This window comes from Dendronephthya gigantea, unplaced genomic scaffold (assembly GCF_004324835.1).
Source record: "Dendronephthya gigantea isolate DGI-Jeju-01 unplaced genomic scaffold, DenGig_1.0 000052F, whole genome shotgun sequence".
NCBI lineage: Eukaryota > Metazoa > Cnidaria > Anthozoa > Malacalcyonacea > Nephtheidae > Dendronephthya > Dendronephthya gigantea.
Window position 1 is genome coordinate 541,620 of NW_021163062.1, and position 23,268 is coordinate 564,887.

The 23,268-nt window shown below is 36.1% G+C and overlaps 1 protein-coding gene across 1 annotated transcript; it reads right to left on the reverse strand.

The window, feature by feature from the left end:
- Positions 1 to 1,154: 1,154 nt before the first annotated feature.
- Positions 1,155 to 2,234, reverse strand: LOC114528923 (ATP-dependent DNA helicase PIF1-like). Its single transcript, XM_028550633.1, has one exon. It carries the CDS (start codon positions 2,232 to 2,234, stop codon positions 1,155 to 1,157), a length of 1,080 nt encoding a protein of 359 aa, XP_028406434.1.
- Between the last annotated feature and the right edge of the window lie 21,034 nt (positions 2,235 to 23,268).

Sequence of the window (23,268 nt, forward strand, 5' to 3'; positions counted from 1 at the left end):
AAAAAGTAAAGTAAAAAGCAAATTCCGAATAAACAAGACATCTTGAGAATCAAAATATAATTCAAACAAGACACAGATTGAGACTGTAAATTTTCCATTCTGTCTGAAGATGACTTTGTAATAAAGTCGAAAATTTACAGTCTCAATCTGTGTCTTGTTTGAATTATATTTTGATTCTCAAGATGTCTTGTTTATTCAAAAATCCTATTAAATCATCCACTTTTACTGCATGAAGTCTTCAGTGTTTTGTCCGTCTTGAGTTAAAATTGCTATTGTGTATCAATATCAAATTTGTCAATATTTCACTGTATGTATTTATTTTATTAAGAGTAAAAAACTGTTTATTGTTATTATTATAACAAGATATTGGTATACATTTTAAGTATTCTATAGTCAATGGAACTCTTGGTACCAAAGTGTAATGTTATTGTGATCAATGGAAGTCATTCATTACTTGAAAGTTTTCAATGACATCGTGAGTATTAGGCTGTTATAAAATCGCAGAGGCAATGTCCTTTCAGTATCTTCAGTGGTCTGTCTTTATAAGATATAATTCTGCATTTGCCATGTCCATGCATGTAAACATTTCAGTGGTATCTGAACGATAACAATGTTTGGATCTTTGTCCTCATGTATAGATGTTTCATATAGCTTTCATAAAGCAGTTACTGCAGATTCGGTACCATCAGTGCCCATGTATACTCCCAGTAAATTTTGTTCGGTTGTACAAAACATTGTAAAGCACATTACACTGAGGCATCCACATGACATGACACTTGATAAACCAGACTGTATCCAATTGTAAGTACCATTTTGTTGAACTATATAATTCTGTGTAACCCAGCTCATAACATGATATGGGATCATGTGAACGTTATTATTCGGAGGATTCGTTGTCGGTAGTAGCTAACAGCATAACTATAATTAAAAAGAAGCACGTAAAATTAATGAACAGAACAATTGCCGAAAAGTACATGGAACATAGATATGGGAAAAGGGGAGTGAAAAAAATTTACCTTTTTAATCTTTCAAATTAACCATCATTTCATACATACAGTGATAACAGATAACTGATTATATTATTAATTAGCGATTAAGCGTACATACAGAATTTTAGGAGGGATCAATATTTGCAACCCCCTATCTCTTAATATTCAAACTGAATGGTTTGTTCTAAATGCACTGTTCGTACTATGTGCTAACTGATCAAGCCTGTTCTCTTCTTCAAGCCTATACTGTAAATTACCAGATGATTTCAATCTGGCTAATCGTTCATAAGTCATAGGTTCAATGACACAAGATGCAAGTGTTTTTGTCCTACTAATAGCAACATAAGAGACTCCAGCAGTTCTCTCAGATTTCCCAATATCAATCCATGCTTTTGGAAGACTGAGTCCCTGGGTCTTGTGTATTGTTAGAGCCCAGGCAAGCCTAAGAGGTAACTGTTGCCTCTCATGAAAACCTATTTCTGTCTGGCATGAAACAGTGATGGGACATATTGGAATGCACAGCGGTTGGCTTTCATCAAATACAGGACCTCTATAGTTCTCAAATTCTACTATTACTGCAATAGGTAAGTCAGGTGGTTGATGGTTGTTCTGATAAATGAAATCAACAACCGTTCCAGTAGCCCCATTGCAGAGGCCTACACTCGACCATAGATTCATTGTCAAAATTACCCTAGCACCTTTTGCTAGAAATACAACTGGTTCTAACCCAGACATGTCGTCTGGAAATATCTTTTTTGCCAATGAAGATGAATGACAGGCATTGATATGAGCAATTGGATGCTCAAGTTTTGTTAGTTGTTCATGGTTGTAATTGCCAACTTGTTCATTACTATAGAATAGTCTAGTAGAATCTTCAAACTCACATAAGTTAGTGATGTTGGATGGTTGACGAGTCAGAAGTAATTCCCAGTCATCAGCTGTTGAGTCGCCTTTGCGAAGTCGTAGCAATAAATCTCTGAACTGTACCTGTTCTGGTGTATTACCTTGTACTCGTTGATTATCAGTGAGTTTAACAACATTGTTGAACATACGATATGCTTGATAACCTTGTTCACCAACAGCATTTGATGGTTTAGCATGATACAGAGGTTTGTCAGCAACAGGTGGTAACTGACCTGGATCACCAGTCAAAATCAGAGATTTTCCACCAAATACTCCGTCATAGTAACCAGTTGCTTGTTTGCAACGCTTGTCTATCCAGCCAAAAGTAACTTGGCCAAGCATGGAGTATTCATCAATTATAATGTGCTCAATGTCGTTAAGATTATCTTGTAGTCTACACAAAACTTTGACCTCTTAAATCTTTATTACCTCTTGTTCCTACAGGTAATTTTGATAGAGAATGCACAGTTACACCTCTAATATTATAAGCTGCTTTACCAGTTGTAGCAGTAACAGCACATTTACTTTGCAATAAATTGCGAATAGCGTTAATAAGGTAACTTTTACCAGTTCCTGCAACACCATTTATGATCAAACATAATGGTTCTGTTTCTGATAATGTATCATCAAAATGAGATTTTACAATGTCATAAGCAAGTTTTTGCATTTCACTAAAACTGTTGATATCAACAACATCATATTGTTCATCAATAGTGTACTCCTCTTTGTTAGTTTTTATCCATGTTGGCATTTCATGAATTTGTTGTTCGGAGTAATTAGCTCTATCAAGATGCCAGCTAGTCATGTGTTGACTCTGGTGTTTGTTCAGAGTTTATATCAAATGGAGTGTGAAGGTCTGATATTACCATCCACTCTTCTCGGGTTCTCTCTTGTTCTTCAGAAGGTTCATCTTCTGGTTCTTGGCTTTGGATGACAGCTTGTAATTTGTCAAACCAATCTGGGACATTAGATTGTCCATAAGGCGTTTGCAAAAATTCTTGCCACGAATTAATAAGAATCTCATCAGTTGGTTCTTGATCATCCCACGCATTGTTGTGGGTTGTTTTCCAGGGTTTATACCTTAAAAGTTGATATTTACAATATAAGCCAAAGTTTGTGCCTTTGGGATTAGGAGAATAAGTTGGAAATATTCTAGGTATAACATTCTCTGGCAATTTTGTCAATTCATTGTTAACAACTTTGTATGTTGTAGCAAAGTGAACAAAGTTCATATTCATTATATCACGCGAACTGTCATATTGTTCACGATTAGCATACACATCAAGTAGTGAATAATCAGTGCATGATTCACCTTCCTCTGAATAATCACGTACTCTACGTGAACCATTTAGACTGGCATCACTTTAAAAGATGAGCTGTGTAGTTTTAAAGACAACAAATGATCCATTGTCTCCTGAGCTGCATAATCTCTTTCACCAAGAGATTTCATAACTACTTTCTTAATAGCCCGACGAGGGTCAGTATTACTGTCAACATTTTGCATAATAGAATTAAATGCTTGTTTTAATATTGGTGATCTTGGCTCACCCTTAGCTGCATATTTTGTGAGATATTCAACACAAGCATAGTGATCAATGACAACTTGAATGTCACAGTTAGCTCTCCATCCTTGAAGTTGGAGTTGTTGGTGATTATTTAACCGAGAATCATTTCGTTTTGTCACAATTTTGGCTCTATAATGTTCATTATCACCTGAAGTGTGAATTTTCTCAAACTCAAGTATTGTCTTAGGACAATGATCAAAAGGAAAATGAAATCTACATTTCAATTCTGTCTCACTTGACTTCTTCCTAAGACAGTAGCTGGTACTACAACGAGTGTGTCGTTGTACCATGTTTAACAGATCTACATAATCTGATTGCACGTCATCTTGAGGAATTTCATTATGATGTTTTTGACATGGATGAACTTCAGGTCTTATCCACATTTCCTCTTCAGGAGGGTTAGGATTGACGGTTGATAATAACCAATCAACATACTGACATACTGTGTCAGCAGCTTCCTGACCAGCTTCAATATCCTGGTCAAGTTCTGTTGTATCAGGACATTCATTTTCATTTTTAAATTTTTGAGCTAAGAAACCTTTCAAAGCAGTTTGAGTAAGTTTACACAAACCTGGATCATTATTTAATTTAGCAGTACCATGACAATGGATACTACCTCTACCTTGGTATTCATATCTGAACCAGTGCCATTTTGCACCAAGTGTTTCATAAAGCCAGTGTTTCACAAAGCTTTCTAATCTTTGGGTGAAAAACCAATCCACAAGATGAGGATTGTTAATGACATTTTGTCGTCTTACATCACTGGTAGGAGTAGCAGTTTCACAATTAGTACTGGATTGAAATAAAGCATGTAATTCTGGCCAATGCATATCTGCTGAAGAAAAGGTAAAAAAATAATGTTGGTGCTCCAACACTAGTGATAATACACTTCAGTTCTTCTCTTACCCAATAAGCATTAGTGCCAGCAATATTGCCGACATATCTAGAAACTTTGGACATAAATAGATTAGCACTGTTACTGGAAGCCATTTCTCGGAGTTCATCAATAGTGAGATGTGCTTCACCTGGGTTTTGTTTAAGGAATATTCCACTTTGTTGCAGGATTCGTTTTCTTTGAATCATGTTAAAAGCCCAATAAGAAAATCTTGGGTGGTTGGCAAAACGATATACCCATTTGCCATCAATAATTTCAGCAAATTTTAAAAGATGCTTTATTCTTTCCTGAACAGGAACATCTCTCAGAAGTCCCTGATTGGTAGGATCACCATTCCCATCTGGAAATAATTTTGGGAAAGCCATTGTAGCTAAATGCGATACCTGATACTCGTTTAATGGCTCATTCTCTGTTGCGGGCCATGGCATTGCCTTTTTTTCAGAAAGCTGATTTCTAAAAGCTTCCATTTCCTGTTGCTGTTGTTCTCCAACAGGTAAAAAACTACTCATTTCTGTAGAATTGTTGTAAACAATATCATCAGAGGGGTTATCAGTAGGAGGACCCAAACCAGGAGAGCTATTCTCATCTGACAGATCTGAGACTATATCATCATCAGTCTCAACAGTCATAAGACCTTGTGGTACACCATTTTCGGGTAATAAGTTCAATGCATCTTCATTAATTTTCAACCCTGAATAACATGGATTGTTATTTATAAGCCAAACTAAAGCATTATATACTCATAGTTTTGCTTTCGCACATTTACATCTCGGAATGTGTTGTTTTTCCCTTTAACCTTGACAATAATCACAGCCAAGTCGTTTGGGTATCTTGGCAAAGTCATTGCTAGTTCTTCGACATTTTGTGGTAGGTTAATACAATGCCCTGAATAACCTCGCTGACCACCAGGTTTAATATAAACTCGCATAATAGGCAAAGCCCGAGCAATTAACATTTCTTCAATTTGACTTAAATTTTGAAGTTCATGTGGAACAGATGAAGGTATCATTGAATTTTCAGAAGAGAATTTTTTAGGAGATTTTTTGTCTCTAGAGCATCGTGAACACACATATGATGTTCTTGGTTTGGTTTTTAAAGGCCATGCCTCCCGACATACTGAACACTGACTGACAATATATTGCACAGCCTTATGAAACTTACTCATGTTAGCCTTGGCCCAAGATTGCTTGTCAATACTGCCATTGTTGGCACTGTCAAACATGTTTAAATACTGTTCTTGATTTATTTCGTGTTGAGGCTGTAAACCCCCTTTTCCCTGCTTCTGTTTTTTAGACAGTCTATCTTTTTCCTGCCTGCTTTGCTTCTGATGGTCAGTTTCCTGTGAACGCTTTCTTTTCATAGACTCACTTTGTTTTTTGAGTCTTGTTTGTTTTTCACTTGCAGTTTATTTTGATTGCTTTCTTTTTTTATTTTCATTAGCTTTTTCAAGTCTTATTCGTTTCTCATGTTCAGTTTCCCTTGAACGTTGTTCTTTTTGGTATATACAGTCTTTAACACGTTTAGTAGTCTGCAGTGTAAAATTGCCTTTTGTTAAAAGGACAGGTACAATTTCAAATAAATTGACATGTAGGTTTGTTGACAGAGTAAACAAAAACTGTTCCAACTCCAGAATATTGGTAAATTTCATGACAACAGAAATGCCATTAGGATCAGGCATACCATTAACATCTCTGGCATGGGAGTCAAATAAATAGAAAGTATTTGTTTGTTTTATAAGGGCCATCATATAGCCTTCTAGCACTAAGATAGCATAACTATACTTCACAAAAGTATTCAAAAGAGCTGTATGAATATCATAATATGGACATTCAATTTCCCTGTCAGTAATAACAAGACCTTGAAGATCTTTTCCATATTTTATAAACCAAATTAGGTTTTCATTTCTACCATCGGTTTGTACCTCATTTTGTGCCTCAATGGGCTGTACCATCACAGGTAGGCTGGTATTTTGTGCCTCCATCACAGGTAGGCTGGTATTTTGTGCCTCCATCACAGGTAGGCTGGTATTTTGTGCCTCCATCACAGGTAGGCTGGTATTTTGTGCCTCAATGGGCTCTACCACCACGGGTACGCTGCTATTTTCTTCTACCATATCAACGTTTAATTCATTGTTTATACTTTCTGCTTGCACTATAGGTGCTTCAATTTCGTAACAAAACGTGCTTGTACAACATGAAACACTAACAACATTTGGCAAGTTATCTACAGACAATAATTCAACACCTGGGTTCAAAACAATTAAGCCATTATTCATAGCTTTTAAGTACATTTTGTCTCCTTGTAGTAAGACATTATTGAATGTTGTTGTTGACCAATCAATCAGCGGGTTACTTTCGGCTGTTATAATTGCCGATAAACTCATGAAAGCACATTGCTTTCCTCTAGATTGATCATGCACTAAAACTTACATCACCTTGATGAATATTAGCAGAAAGAAATGAAGTCATACTTACCTGAACACTTTCAAACTTTTCTTGCATAAAACGACTTTTAACAAATTCTTGATGCTTTAATTGCTTTTCGATCGGCAGAAAGCGAGAACAACTGAAACATGCCGACATGCGCGCGCAGTAGAACATTTTCTTGACTGCCTGCCCCCCTCATTAAAAAAAATTTCCTGAATCCTTAATTAACCCCCGGAATTACGACATCTTCACAGAAAAAATCGAGATTTCGACTATACATAACTCGGCCAAAGAGACTGGCACGAACAACACGATACTTCATGTTGCGATTAGTGTGCTGCCCACGGCAGCAACTAGACTTGTTTCGTATAGTGGAAAAGTGATAAAACTTGAAGAAACAGTCGTATTACCAGTAAACTATAGAGGCAGGCAGTATCCGCTTGAGTTTTATGTTGTGAACAAGCAATCTTAGGACTGGAAGCTTGTGAAAAGTTAAACGTTATAAAAAGAGAAGTAGAAATGGGTAAAACTTTGAACTCTGATTGTGATATATTTGTTGAGTATGAAGATGTTTTCTCCACTAGCAGTATTGGTTGTCTTCCAATAACGTAACATAATTATAGAAATTGACAAGAACGTGAGACCAGTCGTTCATGCACCTACAATCTTGGACAAAAATGTTGTAACACCCCACCCCCAAAATCAATGTTGTATGGAGATTTCACGTGGCAACATTGAATTTGGGGGGAGGGGATTGGTGTTACAACAACTTTTGTCCAAGATTGTAGACCAGTTCCTGCAGCTCTTCGTTCAAAAATTCAAGAAGAATTATATCGTATCAAGAAGTTAGGAGTTGTAACTCCAATCACTACAACAACAGAGTGGGCTCGGTTATGGTCGTTAAACCAAATAAGATCCGTTTGGGCATCGATCCAAAAGATCTTAACGAGGCGGTGAAGAGAGGGTATTATCCAATGAAAACTGTCGAAGATGTTCTGACTAGGATTACCTGATGCCAAGATATTTTCGACTTTGGATGCTACAAGTGGATTTTGGCAAATCCCTCTGGATGAAGAGTCCTCATTTCGGACCTGTTTCAACACTCCATTTGGACATTATAGGTTTAAACGCCTGCCCTATTTGGCATCAAATCTGCTCCTGAAGTCTACCAACCAGTAGTGGAAGAGTTTTTTGGTGTTTTAGAAGGCTGTGAAGTAATTGCTGATGATTTAATTATTTGGGAACGAAATGAAGTACCTCGCAAAGTTTATTCCAAACCTGTCTGAGAAAGCAGCTCCACTACGATCCCTGCTGAAGAAGGATGTAGCCTGGTAGTGGAACGATGAGCATCGGAAAGCCGAAAAAACCAACGTTACGTTATTGCGATGTTTCGAAGGCAGTAAAGATATTCTGTGGCAGCAGCAAATCTGGACTTGGAGCTGTCTTGGAACAAGACGGAAAGTCGGAAACCCCATAGCCTATGCGTCGCTAGCTTTGTCAGATGCCAACAACGATACGCACAAATAGAAAAAGAACTTTTGGCCATCGTCTTTTCGTGTAACAATTTCAACCAGTTTATCTTTGGAAAGACCGTCCAAGTGGAAACTGACTACAAACCATTGGTGAGCATTTTCAAGAAGCATCCTAATGACTGTCCGATGACATTGCAACGAATACTACTTCGCCTGCAACAGTACGATTTACAAGTTACCTAGAAGAAAGGCTCCGAATTATATGTAGCAGATACCGTGAGCAGAGCTTATCAAGAGGTCGATCCAAACGATATATCCTCGAAGAAGAGCTAGTAATACACATGGTACTGCCAGTTTCCCCGTCGAAGCTGAAACGGTTACAGGAGAAGACACAGAACGGTCCAGTCTTACAACGGTGGAAACAAGTTATCGTCGATGGGTGGCCACAACGCAAGTCCCATTTATCCCCATCTATCCAGAGCTATTGCATGGGGCTATAAAGAAAACTGTCCATCAGTGATGACCTGATCTTAAAAAGAAACAAGATGGTAATTACGGCTGTGTTGCAGAAAGAAATTCTCAAGATTGTGCATCAACCTCACCTCGGGAACATCCTGCAGCATATGTAAGTCAAAACAAGCCACAGCAACCATCCGAGGCACGGTATGGAATCCCAGATGTTTTTGTTAGTGATAATGGTCCTCAGTTTAGTATAAAAAAGCAGTTTAAAGCATTCCAGACATTGTGCCAATTTGAACATGTTACGAGCTCGCCTGGATATCCCCAGTGCAATGTTGGCGCTGAAAGGGCTGTCCGGATTGCAACGTCGTTGATGAAGAAAGCTGTATAAAAGCTACTAAATCATCGCAACACACCACGAGATTCGGTACTTTAAGACCCTTTTACCGATGACTGAAGAACAGTGGAAGCCCGAAGTGAAAGATCCAGAAGTTGTCCGTGAGCGACTGCAATACTACAAGGATCTGCAGAAGAAAAGCTAAACATCCTAGATCGTACTTGGTGAAATACCATCTTGAACATATGAAGAAATCGAAGCTATTTGCTGAAAATAGGGGAAGCAATTGAATCGAAGGATCACGACATTGTAGACAGACAAAAGGAACCATCTGGTTTGACAAATCCTAGAACTCTGATCTTACAAGAACAATCGACCACTAATAGACAAGTTCAATCAGAGGGAAAAGCTGATTTAGACACGCAGAGCGGGAATATCACTACAAATACATGCATGCAGCAACCTCTCTCTACTTCCAGGGCTTACCTGACCTAAACTTATAAATTATTATGAAATGTCTCAAAACTCAAATCAGTGAATAGTATAATTTATCGAGTATATTATAGCTAATTCATTCGTTACAAGAATAATCATAAAGCTAGTGCAAACATTAGCCGTTCAATTTTTGCTGCATTATACCATGGCAGCAATTAAGTAATCGTTTAAAATATTAAGTAATGATATTTGTCATATTAAAATTCAAATTAGACTTTCAAAACACTTTTTGAAGTTAAAGCGAAGGTTTAATAGGCTTTCACAGCTGGTTTATGTCTTTGCAAAACGGCATTCAACGCGGAAAATTATACAAAGAAACTGCATCCTTTATACCGCGAAGCAAATACGTAATGAACAAAGAAAACACGTACCCTTTGAAACACTTATAAGCTTGCAGATGATGAATTATTTCTTTTTGCCTGGCTTTGTCTTGAACTGTATCCACGTTTTAGTTATCTGTCAACGACTATAATCCTTCATCTTGTTTCTTCTCGTTATATTTTGCACAAAGTTTATGAAACGCTTTGACAAAAGAGTTTACGGCATGACAGTAAAATTGCTGAAATCCTCATTAAAATACTAACATTCTGTCTTGGCCAATCAGAACGTTGTTTATTACCAGTCTTTAGTCGCGCAAGCGCATAAATCACAAAACGGTCGAACGTCGAACGTCCACCGTCGATGACATAGAATTTGGACAACTTTGGATTTCGCTATATTCCCCCGGGTTCCGGGTGTAATTCTTAATCTCCGAGCGTAATTATACTAAATTGAAAAGTATCTATATTTGAGAAAATTATTGCTGTAATGCATGCTTTTGAAAAATATATAGCCCAAAGCGTTATTTCTTGCTTATGTAATAGGTCCAAGAAACTACCGTTTTTTTACTGCTTTTTACACACATCACACTAGTATATTAAGTTTTCAAGAAACATTCTCTTCCATTACTCTGTGGACATACGTGTATGTACGTAAACCCTGAAAAACATCACAAATACAGACACACATTGCATTGCAAAATGAAGTACCTCAACGGTTTAAAAATCTTATTTGGTTTTGCGATAAAAACCTAAGCTGTAATTTCATCTGCTCCTTTGCACTTTAAACCACTTTTAAAACAATATGCATGGTTACTCATTCTCCTTTTTTGTGTTAAAAGTCTCTGTATTCACACTATAAAATAATATTTTTCGAAAATATTTTTCGTTTAGGTTGTTTTTGCCCTCCGATGATTGCCCGAAAATTTTCTTCCGACACATTCCGAACACACGCTCCATACCACGCGTGGACCCTACGCAACATACCAAAAATAAAGAATTTGCGTGTTTTTACCCCGAATGTGGCTGTATAACTATACTTAACGCCTTGAAAAATAGGTCTGTATATAAATAATAGATGGAACTGAGAAAAAAGTGAAACATGTGAAACGTCAAGCTAGGCATGTTTGACAAAAGCATTCGAACCGTGGTCGTTATATTTCGTTGACAAAATAATAAACTCCCCATAGCTGCAAAAGTTTATTGTTTATACGCCGTTTTATGTAAACTATATAATGACGGGTGAGTGGATTAACATGACAACCTGCAGCTTATTTGTTTTTAATAAGTCGGCTTAGCTTCAGCTTTTAAAGTATGTAAACTTTGTTTGCGAGAACGTTTGCCTTTAAAAACGAGTAAAAGTAAATACTATACGCAAATTCTCTCAAGATGTGATGCTTAGAAGGAAAAGCAGTTAATGATTAACTTCATATTAACCAACCTAGCGTGAGGTCTTTACCGACAAATATAGGACCGAGGTCTGAAAAATAGGCCTGTAAATAAATAATAGAAGAAACTGAGAAAAAAGTTAGAAATGTGAAACGCCTATAAAAAGTTTATTATATGGCATGTATTTGCACTTGAAACAAACAAGAAATGTTGCCTGGCACCGTTTGATAAAAACTAAACAAAATATTGAAATATTTAATTTACCTAAACAGTTTAGGTAACTGTCTGGAGACGTCTTATTGATTTCAAAACCAATTACATTTTCTCTTGACCATTTTTTTGTGCCTTTTTCATTCAGAATTTCTCTGTTTTTCATCTCGTAATAGATCGCCGCTAACGCCGGTCCACTACGGGAAAGTAATGGACCACCGAAAATTGTTCTCTGCTAATCAATGAGCTCCATTTCACCGGAAGTGACGCGTGCCATATAATAAGGTGTTTTAGTAATGACAATTTTAAAACAAACGAATAATCATGCTGACTGGAATTACCAAATTATGCTACGCAATTCATATTATTTTATTAAATCGTCTAGCTTTTGTTAAAATTCCCAAGTTATCGGTATAAGGCCCAGTCTGAATACCTCTAAATTTGCTACTCATTAATTATGCATGATTAGGAGAGAGATGATATATTGCTTTGCATCACAGAGAAAATTGTTCTTTGCTTTAATTGAATATTTCACCCGTCACATGCATACACCCTTCCAAAGTTAAGAAATGTTAATGACATTTTGTCGTAACTTTTTGTAAACAAGTCATTTTTAGCGATGGTAGAATAGTTCGGATGTAAATTTGTCTTTATTTCTGTATTTAAATCAGCCATTGTCATCAGCACCCTTGACAATTTTTTTACTCTGTTGCCTGTTCATTGTTTCTAAAAAATTAGCAAATCAATTTATTTTACTAATTTCTAAACATTCCTCGATATTTAGGTTTTAAGCGAGTCTCAAGCATTCAGCGTCGTAGTTATCGTTCCAGGTCTTATTACCATTCGCTGGGTTTTATGTTAATTTTTGACAATTTTTGTATTTTTCGAAGGCTTTCTGACTAGAGGTCTGGTACTACAGTTACAGTCAAGACATTTCTTGCAGCTGTTGTTGCTAAACGTTAGTTTGCCCTCAAAGGTAAAAGGCATTCAAATTCAGGTAAGATTTATATTTTATGTAGCTTGGTTTTATATAAGGAAAAGACTTGTAGTAAAGTCACATTTTTTTTAATAATTTAATTAATTTAATAAATTAATTTTCTAAACCTGTATGATGGTGAAGTAATATAATCATGTTCATATCTGAGTGACTTACATTTCTATATAGGTAAATGCAATGTGATAACTCATTTTGCAATTTAAAAACCTCTTCTTTGGGCTTTGAGATCTACGGAAAAGCTTCACTGCTGTTGCTTGCCATGTTGGAAGAAAGTTTATTGCACTGACGCATAAAATTATGTAAAATTTTTCGATCGATCACCATGCAACAATTAGCGTTCCTCATATGCCATATCGCCTTCAATCATAGGAGTTAGGATTATACTCTGTTGATGGCAAAAAAATTATCAACTGAAATGAATTTATATAATTTCCGAACATGCACCAACCCCCGCTTGCCGCATTCCTCGTCCCCAGATAATAAATTTGTCCATGCAAGAAATGCGATAAACAAATGCGATTAAATCATGCAAATATAATATATAAATGACAGAGGCGTAGCCAGCATCGATAATTGGGGCGGCCCAAATTCATATATCCACGTTTTGCATGATCATTTCATGCAACCGTCTGTCAACATGAATTTAAGAATATTTCCCCCAATCATCAATGCAGGCTACGCAAATTGAAAAATGAGTTAACTATTCAAAGTTGCAATATGCAAACTTATACAAAGACAGCATGCATGCATGCACGTGGAGCAAAAGTGACAAATGATAATTTATCAAGACAAGCAATTTTTCCCCTTTCTTTCTGCGCAAAAGATTAATATGTTTATATATGAAAGTTAACAAAAATATTTTAAATAAAATTATTGATATTTAGGCTGTTCTAATTTCTTTAAAATAAAAATAAATATAAAACATCCCAAAGTTTGAATTTATTGAGCAATTTGAATTCAACGTTGTGAGAGAATATATGCATGAGGAAATAATATATCAATTTGTCTTGAAATAATTTGTTTCCTGATTAAAAGGTTTATGAAAGTTTACATAAATATTTTGTATAAAATTCTTAATATTTAGGCTGTTCTAATTTCTTTAAAATAAAAATAAATGTAGAATATCCCAAATTTTGAATTTATTGAGCAATTTGAATTATTATAAACCCCTTCTTCCATGTGCGTGCAACATAATGACTAAAATTATATTGTAAACATGCTATAAATGAGTTAAATTTAATAATTACTGCTTTCGTAGAAGACATGCATGCATGTATAAAGGCATTTTAAGTTTTAACTCTAGCTCACTTTATGCTACACTAAATTTATCGGCATAGCACGGCCAAAATGTGTACACGGATGAAATTGGTAGGGGTACGCAATTTCAGAATTGCCGTACCGATAAATGGACCTTTTACATAATAGGACCAACTTTTCTTTTAGGTAACAAAAAGGAAATTTCCGAAAAGAGCATACTAGATTTAGTAAAATTGCCAAGTTTGGCTGCAAAATATTGTAAAGTACGGAAAATATAGCCATGCGAAGTTGGCAATTTTGTATACTTTTTTAATTACGGCCGGAAGTGTGCAACTAAATTTGTTAAACGCTTCCGGCGTTAATAAAAAAGTATACAAAATTGGCTACTTTGCATGGCTATATTTTCCGTAATACTTGACATTTTGCCCCCAAACTTGGCAAATCTACTAATTTCGGTATGCTCTTTTCCTTCTTGTTGCCTAAATCGTAGGTTGGTCTATTATGCAAAAGGTCCATTAAAAATAGTTTAAACGTTCAGACTGTTCTAAGATATGAATACTGAGAAAGTTGGGTACGGTAACAAATTTTAGCCACGCCGTGCCAAATTGTACGAGTGTAGTGTGAATGGGACTCTATATTCCGTGGTAAATCTAACACGTAACTGAGAATTATTAAAATGAAAACTCTCTTTTAATTATGCTCAACAAGATTATATTCTTTTACACTGAAGTCTTTACATATGCTACAAATCCATCCCACCCATGTGTATACGTAAGGCACTCAGTAAGTGGTTAAGTTGAATAAAAATGTGTGCGTCTCAATTTGCCTTAAATGTTTATGCAAATGATGGCAGAACTCCTAAAAATATTGTTTAAGTTAGGTTTTAGCTCTAACCATTGAAACGAAATCAGTACATGCATTAGAGAATATTACCGAATTTTGCTATTGTGTATAGTATTAGCTGGCCTAATCTGAATAGGTCAGTGCATTATAATTGAAATAATGTACTGACCTAGTCTTCTTCGTGTTAAATCTGGACAGAATATCTGAAACAAGTACAATAGTATATTTTTTCAAAGCCTAAGAATGTCCAATTATATTGGAATACATGATATGACTAAACTGGCTAATAGTTTTCATGTTTAACTTGACTTCATAACTTCTGCAGTTTGTAAATCATTAACAAGTTCCATCAGAGTATTAACATTGTGATCAGCCATCTCTTTGAATGAATTTTTTTCTCATTAAATGTTTATGTATGCAAATGCATCTCCTAAAATGTTTTTTAAGTACGTTCTTTATAAAACTCTAAACAATGAAACTGTATCAGTACATTAGAGAACTACCGAATTTTGCTATTGTGCATAGTACTAGTTGTTTCCAATATTAAAATAATGTACTGACCCAATCTAGTTCCCGAGCCCGCGTTTCCTCTGGCGAGAAAAGAAAGGCTCTGGCCTTTGTTTTCTCGCCAGAAGAATCGCGGACTCGGGGAACGAGATTTTTTCTGACCGACAAATTTCATTCAGTGCAGGTGATGTATTTCCTTGTTCAATTTCCTTGCACGATGATCTGTTCCATCTTCTTGATGTATATTGGTGGAGTTCTTGTCAATTGTAATGATGATATTCCATTTTGCCGCAAACACTTAAAAAAACTAAAGGATGAGATAAAAGACTGGCGAGAAAGATGTTTGAACAAAAGTCGACATGAAATTATTTCACCAAGTTGTGGAGCAGAAAAGGAATATTATAAGGAAAGGATGCGCACGCACAGTAAAATGTGTTTCTATGCAGGTAAAGAATGCTTGACTTCGTTCCCGAAAGATCTTCTTCTCCCGTCTAGAGTCCTAACCCAACTTATAACCCGACTTACAAAACATTTACGTATGCAACGAGCTTTCTACAGACCATCAGTTACAAAGCTGTTGTAACTAAAATGCCGGCATGATAACCCTCGATTAATCTAGTTGTTGTCTTATAATTATATAATTTATGCTTTATTAATTCTTGATGAGGTATCAACGTCACAACGGAGGAATACTAGTATGCCCACTCGAAATAATCTAATCATGCCAAGATCTTGTCAGGCATGACATGGGGCGTATTCGGACTGAGAAAAATCTAATTCTATATATAGTGTTGGAATTATTTTTGTCGAAATAGTGTTGAAATTATTTTTGTGATGACCTAAAGCTTTTCCTAGTTGACAGCTAAGGTGTACATTTAACCAAAGGCGTAGAAACCTACAGGGTGCGAGAAGATAACTTTTGTAAGAAAGTTTTATACCCTTTTCTACACCAAGTTGATATTATAGGCATGTGTTGTAATATGCGTGCATAAAATTTGCTTATACGCAAAACTATTATTACGCGTACTTATCAATAGATTTTTTGTAGGACCCTACCCCGAACCTTACCTACTTGTTCGCCTCCCGGCGGAAATCGTTGCAACAGATTTAGAATCTCTCGATACCACTGTGCTCATCCGTGAACTAAAACATAGCGCATTCAAATATGGTCTAGAATTTGACTATATGGAAAAGAAAATATATTTCACAGAGGCACGGCATATTTATCGGATGAATTTCGAAGGTGGAAACAAAGAAATCTTCGTGAAGAACACTGACCCCGTTGATATAGCAATTGATTGGAAAGGACGTCGTATATTTTGGATCACTTCAAAGAACGAGCGCCCTAAAATGATGGTTATGAGTTTAGACCGAAAGAATACGATTGCAAGAGTTTTTGTCGAAAATGAATGGATGGCATGCCTCGAAATTGATTCTGCCGCCGGGTACGTAAAGTGAGAATTAAGTACAAATTCTACACATTTCATCTAATGCGTGCATATTCATTAAGACGAGAAATTTACTCTATATATTTTATACCTGTTTTGTAGTATCAGTTAATATTTGATGATTATTTGGTTTCAAAAATTAATTTTCTTCACTCCTCTTTTTTTCTGTTGAGAGATCTTAATTGGTCCGCAGCGTGTGATAAGATTTCCTATACTGAGCCAATTAGAAGGCTCAATTTTAAATAAAAACATTTTTATTCTTCGTAGATACATTTTTTGGGCTAATTCTCACCATTCAATGGACGACTTGCGCTTTAGACTAATTTTTGATAGAAGTGACTAGAAGAAAATAAATCACCACCGCTGGAAAGATCTTACTTAAATTAGTGCAGATGCAAAGTTTGGCTGCAAAATTTTGTAAAATACGGAAAGTATAGCCATGCGAAGTTGGCATATTTTGTATACTTTTGTATTACGTGCGGAAATGTGTAACTAAATTAGTTACAAACTTCCAGCCATAATACAAAAGTATACAAAAATCGTCAACTTCGCATGGCTGTATTTTCCGTATTTTACAACAACTTCCAGCCAAACTTGGCAGTTTTACTAATTTTAGTAAGCTCTTTCAGAAAATGTCCTTTTTATCGTCAATGTAAGAAATTAGTCTAAAGCGCAAGTCGTCCATTGATCTCCGACAAAGACATTTGGTTCGAAATAATAATATACGAGATTATACGATATTTAAAGGTTTTTATGAAGAATTTTTTAAAGATATCACCTTAGACTACCAGAACAAGCGAGTTTACGTCACTACAGGATACAGCAGGCTCATCGCAATTAATTACAGTAAAAGTAACAAGACAGAAGTGATTGGATCAGGTTATCGCTATCCAGTGGATATATATGGAACTTTGATTTACTTTCAAAAGAAAAAGTCACCGGCGGAAAACATTATGGAAATGAATTTGGTCAACAGAAATATATCGCGCAATATTACTTTACCTAAAAACTCCGTTCCAAAACGATTTCTTGTCGTGCACAAATCTCGACAGTTTGAAGGTAGGTTATAGTAATGCATCGTAGGAGAAGGAGCTAAAATGAAATTCTATAATGTAAGCGTGCCGAAAGACATTATTTTGGAATTTACAGGATCGTGGCAAACGGGATCATCACTCTATTGACGAATGTAATATTTTAATTTTACTTCTTCTTTTACTAAAATAGATTCAATGAGCGGGGAAGAATGTCATACTTAAAATGATATTTATTAATTCTAATACAGCATAAACAGCTTTAATTGCACCATAATTTTCATTTGAGGTAGTTGTAACTAAATCGTTATAACTTCTGCATCTACACACCAAGATATCTTTGAATCATATTTATGAATTGTGAAATCGAGGGTTACCGTCGTGTCGTGTGCCGCGAGTATTTCTTTGAAACACGCAATAAAGAACTCCTCCATGTTTGGAAACGGAGAAAAAACAAAAAAAATATCTATCTAGCATGCAAGCTTAGATTGATTTTTCCTTTTAGATTTATTTTTTTACTTACCCTCGCTTTAGATTCAAGCAAAAGTTACTATATTAGGTACTAAGGCGTTCATCTAGAAGGAAGCAGCAATGAAACAATGTGCTTTCATGAGCCATCGATGAGAGCCCATTATAGCTATAACGTAACTTATTATATGGATTGGGGGTGACATAACGAATTTCAAAAATTTTCCCGCCATTTTCATTGTGGTTATTGTGAAGATACAAATCGTGTTCGGTTCGTATATAAAACGAATTTAACGTTGGAAATACAAACGAAAACACTTGAAACAGAAATTTTGAATTTTTGTTTAAATCATACCAGCTTTTTCCACTTTTTTAAAACAATTTTCAAAGGAGAGGATATTTCATGAAAAGAATGCGCATTCGACGGAATTTGCCATGATTTTAAGCAGATATATTTGAACAAAATTCGAAAATAATAAATGTGTTTTTGTTTTCGTTGGGCGCAATGTCTGTTTACAAGGTTTTCTTGAGCAATGTCGTACAAAAATGATTTGCTGTTCCGTTAAGTGTATCCAATGGTTCCTCCCATAGAATACATGCTATATTTTGTGTTAATGTTATCTAAAAATGTCTGTAAATTGAATCTAAAGACGATTTTTAAATACTAATTCACAATTGACGCCATTTTATATACTTACGAAATTTCATATCTACAAGAAAGGCTTCAATTTCTGCCATGTTGGCCTCAAGCTTCCGGCGGAGCAAGCGTTCCAGTCTTAAATCTGGAAGGCCCCAATTACACTATGCTGGATTGCATCGGAGCGACGTGCTTTCTGTACCGGATTGGGCTGTTGATTACATTACGCCACTGTAATCCGGTACGCTTTGGAGGTGATATGAAAAGTAATCCGATACGCGATTCGCTACGCGCCGACCAGTGTAATCAGAAAATCCAGTACGATCTGTTGCAAAATTAAGTTTTGGTGCGCAATTTTGAGCTGTGTTTACAAGTTGAATTGCAAAATGAATCCCATAAAAAACGTACTTATGCTCACTATTATTGCGGCAAGCGTGCTGCGAATAATATCTTGTTCGTTTGCCAATACAACTGAATTTTATTGTTCACGAAGACGACTTCGAAAAATGATGATAACGTCAAATTATTGGGTTCAAAAGGTGTCAAAAAACAAAGAAAACTCGTCGATTTTGGGTCAGACCAGGCCGAAGCAATGCCTGGCATGGTCTTGCTTGCAAAACGAAATTACTCTTCCCGAAGAATGAAAAGAAAATTTTTACATTTTTGCGGATTCTTTCGCAATATTATTATATAGGTCGGTGTAGGTCGGTGTTCTTTCCAAATATCGCGAGAAATCGCCATTGTTTCCAAGACAACGGCGGAGATTTACGGAGCTCTACCTGAGCTCTACGGGTCGCAACGGCATAGTGTAATCATCCTTGATTTTGGCTTTGGTGTGAAAACTAATCCGGTATGAAAATCAATCCGGTATAGTGTAATTGGGGCCTTAGCCTTCGGCTTTTCAATATCACGCCGAACCTCATCGAATAAGTATTTATTATATATAGTGTATATTGATATATTGATATATAATTTAATAGTTACAAAAAGGGCCTAATTTTTCCAATTTATTTTGTAGAAGGTTGTCCTATTAAAAGTTGTGGTCCCTTACGTTATTGTACAAATAACGGCACGTTCTCGTGTTTATGTGAATGGGGATACACAGATATTGGACAGACATGTACAGGTATATTACATATTAGAACTATAATATATAAACTATTGCATGGATATCGTCAGTTTCCTGCAATCAGATTTGCTGTATTATACCAAAATATCAGCTTATAAAAATATGCTTTTGGTGTATAGCTACTAATGAAATAATTGTGAATGTTACGAATGAAAACTTTCAGTCTTTGTTTAAACAAAAAACAGCAAAATAGCTTCTAATGCTATTGAGTTAAGGTAATAAGTAAACAATTTGTAATTATAAATGATATTCAAATCTGCCACATCATTCGGACTCGTGATTAAATACGTGCGAGCACGGCCAAGGCGAAAAATACTGTGAGTCATTGAATTCAGTGAAAGCAACCGTGCGACGGAAAAAAGTATTTGCACAGCTGATCGAGACCGTGCAATGGAGACTTTTTTTGCGTAGTCAGTAAAATAGAAATTTCTATTTAATGACACCTGATCGAAAACAACCAGTTAAAAAACATTATAGCCTATAATAAAATAGGTGATGTATGGTTAATTGCAGGTGTATAGTTAAATGCAAAATGTATATACATATGGCTATGTGCAGGGGCCGCGGGAGATCGTTTAATGAGGGGGGTAATTTTATACTCATGATAGCAGACCGTAAAAACAATCAATTTCAAAGAAACTAATAATGCTGAACGTGAATATATAGACGAGTATTAGCACTTTGCGTCTTAGCGATCTTTCGTGGCCCCTGCCTATGTGTGCATGTGTTATTGGGTGAAAACTATTTAAAATTTTTGGCCAAACTTGCTGTTTGAGAACGGTTGGAAAACTTGCTGTTTGTTTTTATTTTAGATATCGATGAATGTTCATCATCCAGGCCATGCAATTTAAATGTAAGTTCATGTGAAAACACAGATGGCTCGTACAAATGTTTGTGTAAAAAAGGATACAGTTTGCTCTCGGATGGAAAGACATGTGTGACAGGTACACTATATGTATATAGATCATGCAATTATAGATCGAGCTTTAAAATTTGTTTTAATCCGGTTTCATTTCAATTTCATAAACAGTAATCACAGTATTTGATTCCAGAATTTGGAACACGACAAGTACGTTTACACAAGGAAAGTCCAAATTTTTATCTTTTCCGCCTGTTACACGTCGTGTTTTCACGGCAATTCGTCCTGTTATATGAGGTCTCGAATATGTCCGGTTTAGTAGTTGTCGGGTAAAAGGAAGACGGGAAACTGAACGAATTTTAACGCCTGCTCCAAACAGCAGCGTAGCCAGCCTGTCGATTTGTCCCGCTATGCTAATATTTTCGTGTTTACTGACTGTGAAAACAATAGATTTCTAAAGACATGAATAATTATAATAACTCGAAATTTACATAGGGGGACAAAATCGTCAGGCTGGCTACGCCACTGGCTCCAAACCGTTTTCGGCTACCGCATAAAAGGTTTCCTAGGATGAGTCATCAGTTTTCATCATTGCATCATCCTGTGGGAAAACGGGTGAGGTTTATTACACGTCAGTGAGTAAAATATTTATTTCCGAATAAAGGAACTGATATCATGCATGTATGATGCAGTTATCAACTCATTTGACTTAGCGTCAAAATTAATGTGGAACAGTATAACAACTGCCTAAAATAGACAATAACACCTCTCTCATTTATATTCTGATTAAATTTCCTATTTCCTTCTAATTGTGTCTACAGGGTGTATCAAAAAAAAGGAGACCTTTAGAAATCAAGCTATTGTTAAAATTTGAATGCTTTTTCAATTGCATTTGCACATATGCTAAACCGTAGTGCGTGAAATATTGATGGCATGCATGCATACATTAGAAAAAGGAGACCTTTAAAAAATGAATTGACGTTTGTACACAAGATTGTCTGCTCCTGGGAATTTGAAAATAACTTTAATAGCATAAGGAAAAATAACGACCCAAAAATATTCAAATGACTAAGCACAAACGACTAGGCACAAAAGCGATAACAGTATGCGTGGTAAATTGCTTTAGCTGTTCCTTCAAAACATGAACAAATCATTTGTTCAATAATTTTTAACACTTCGTGCGAGTATTAGGGCTGTTCACATGAGTTAGAATTGACTTTGAATCCGGAATGGCTCAGCATCCCATTTTACAAACTCTGCCTATTAAAATGTTTACATGAGTCAGGAATGAATTACAACTTGATCTGACACAGATTCACTTGACATTTTGATCCGGGGAATAACTATAGAATACCCCGCCACATGTAAGTGTTGTTTTCCTGTGGCTACCTGGCAACATACATGCAAACATCTCTTCCTTATTCCTATACCAACACCACTACGTGGCTACATGGCTACATGCATGCGTGGCTACATGGCTACATGGCTACATGGCTACATAGCTTCGTTGCTACGTGGCTACGTGGCTACCTGGCTACGTGGCTACGTGGCTACGTGGCTACGTGGCTGCGTGGCTACGTGGCTACATGGCTACGTGCCTAATGGCTACTTGCCTACATGCATGGTCTATATGGCTACTTGGCTACATGGCTACTTGACCACTTGGTAACCCTAACCCTAACCCTAACCCTAACCTCCAACCGCTTACGTAATTAAAATTCCGATACTTACTAATTCTGCACAAAAATACCGAAATATTAAAATACACACTTCTCAAAATAGAACCTTAATTCCAATAATTAGCTAACTTCTATTATTCAACGCCCTATAAAACAACCAGTTGAATTACTTTAACTTAAACACAGTGTTGCTCACTAAAAAGCCTCCTAAACAAGCACCCTCAAACTTTAAATACCGTACAACCCTAAATGCAACCAAAAAATATACACGTAGCCACGTAGCCACGTAGCCACGTAGCCAGTTTACATAGTACTCTCGCATGCGGGGTATTCTATAGTTGTACCTCCATTTCTCTCAACACAAACTACCGTACGCTTGTGCATATTGCGAACTGCTTTTCTGATGACGACAGGCTGGGTATAAGTTAAGGCTACAAAAACTCTTTGCTCCGAAGTCAGTTGAACCATTTTTGTTCTGGTAGTGTGCTTAGTCATTTGAATATTTTTGGGTCGTTATTTTTCCTTATGCTATTAAAGTTATTTTCAAATTCCCAAGAGCAGACAATCTTGTGTACATGCAAACGTCAATTCATTTTCTAATGTATGCATGCATGCCATCAATATTTAACGCACAACGGTTCAGCATATGTGCAAATGCAATTGAAAAGGCATTCAAATTTTAACAATAGCTTGATTTCTAAAGGTCTCCTTTTTTTGATACACCCTGTATATTGTCAGTGGAGCATCACCATTGTAACTCGTAACCCTTCGACGAAGCTCCGAACATATGGTCAATTTACTATGTACATCGTATTCTTTTAGTTCCTAATGAAAACAATACCTTCACAATACGCTCTGATTATGGTTATGGTTACGCCTACATTCATCGTTATGATGTCAATAACTCGGCTGAAGTTCTTGCAATATCAAGCAATCCCCCTCCTTCTAAATTTCGT

Excerpts from the sequence above, each read along its gene's own strand:
- LOC114528923 (XM_028550633.1), bottom strand. The coding sequence starts at position 2,234 with ATGCTTGGCCAAGTTACTTTTGGCTGGATAGACAAGCGTTGCAAACAA.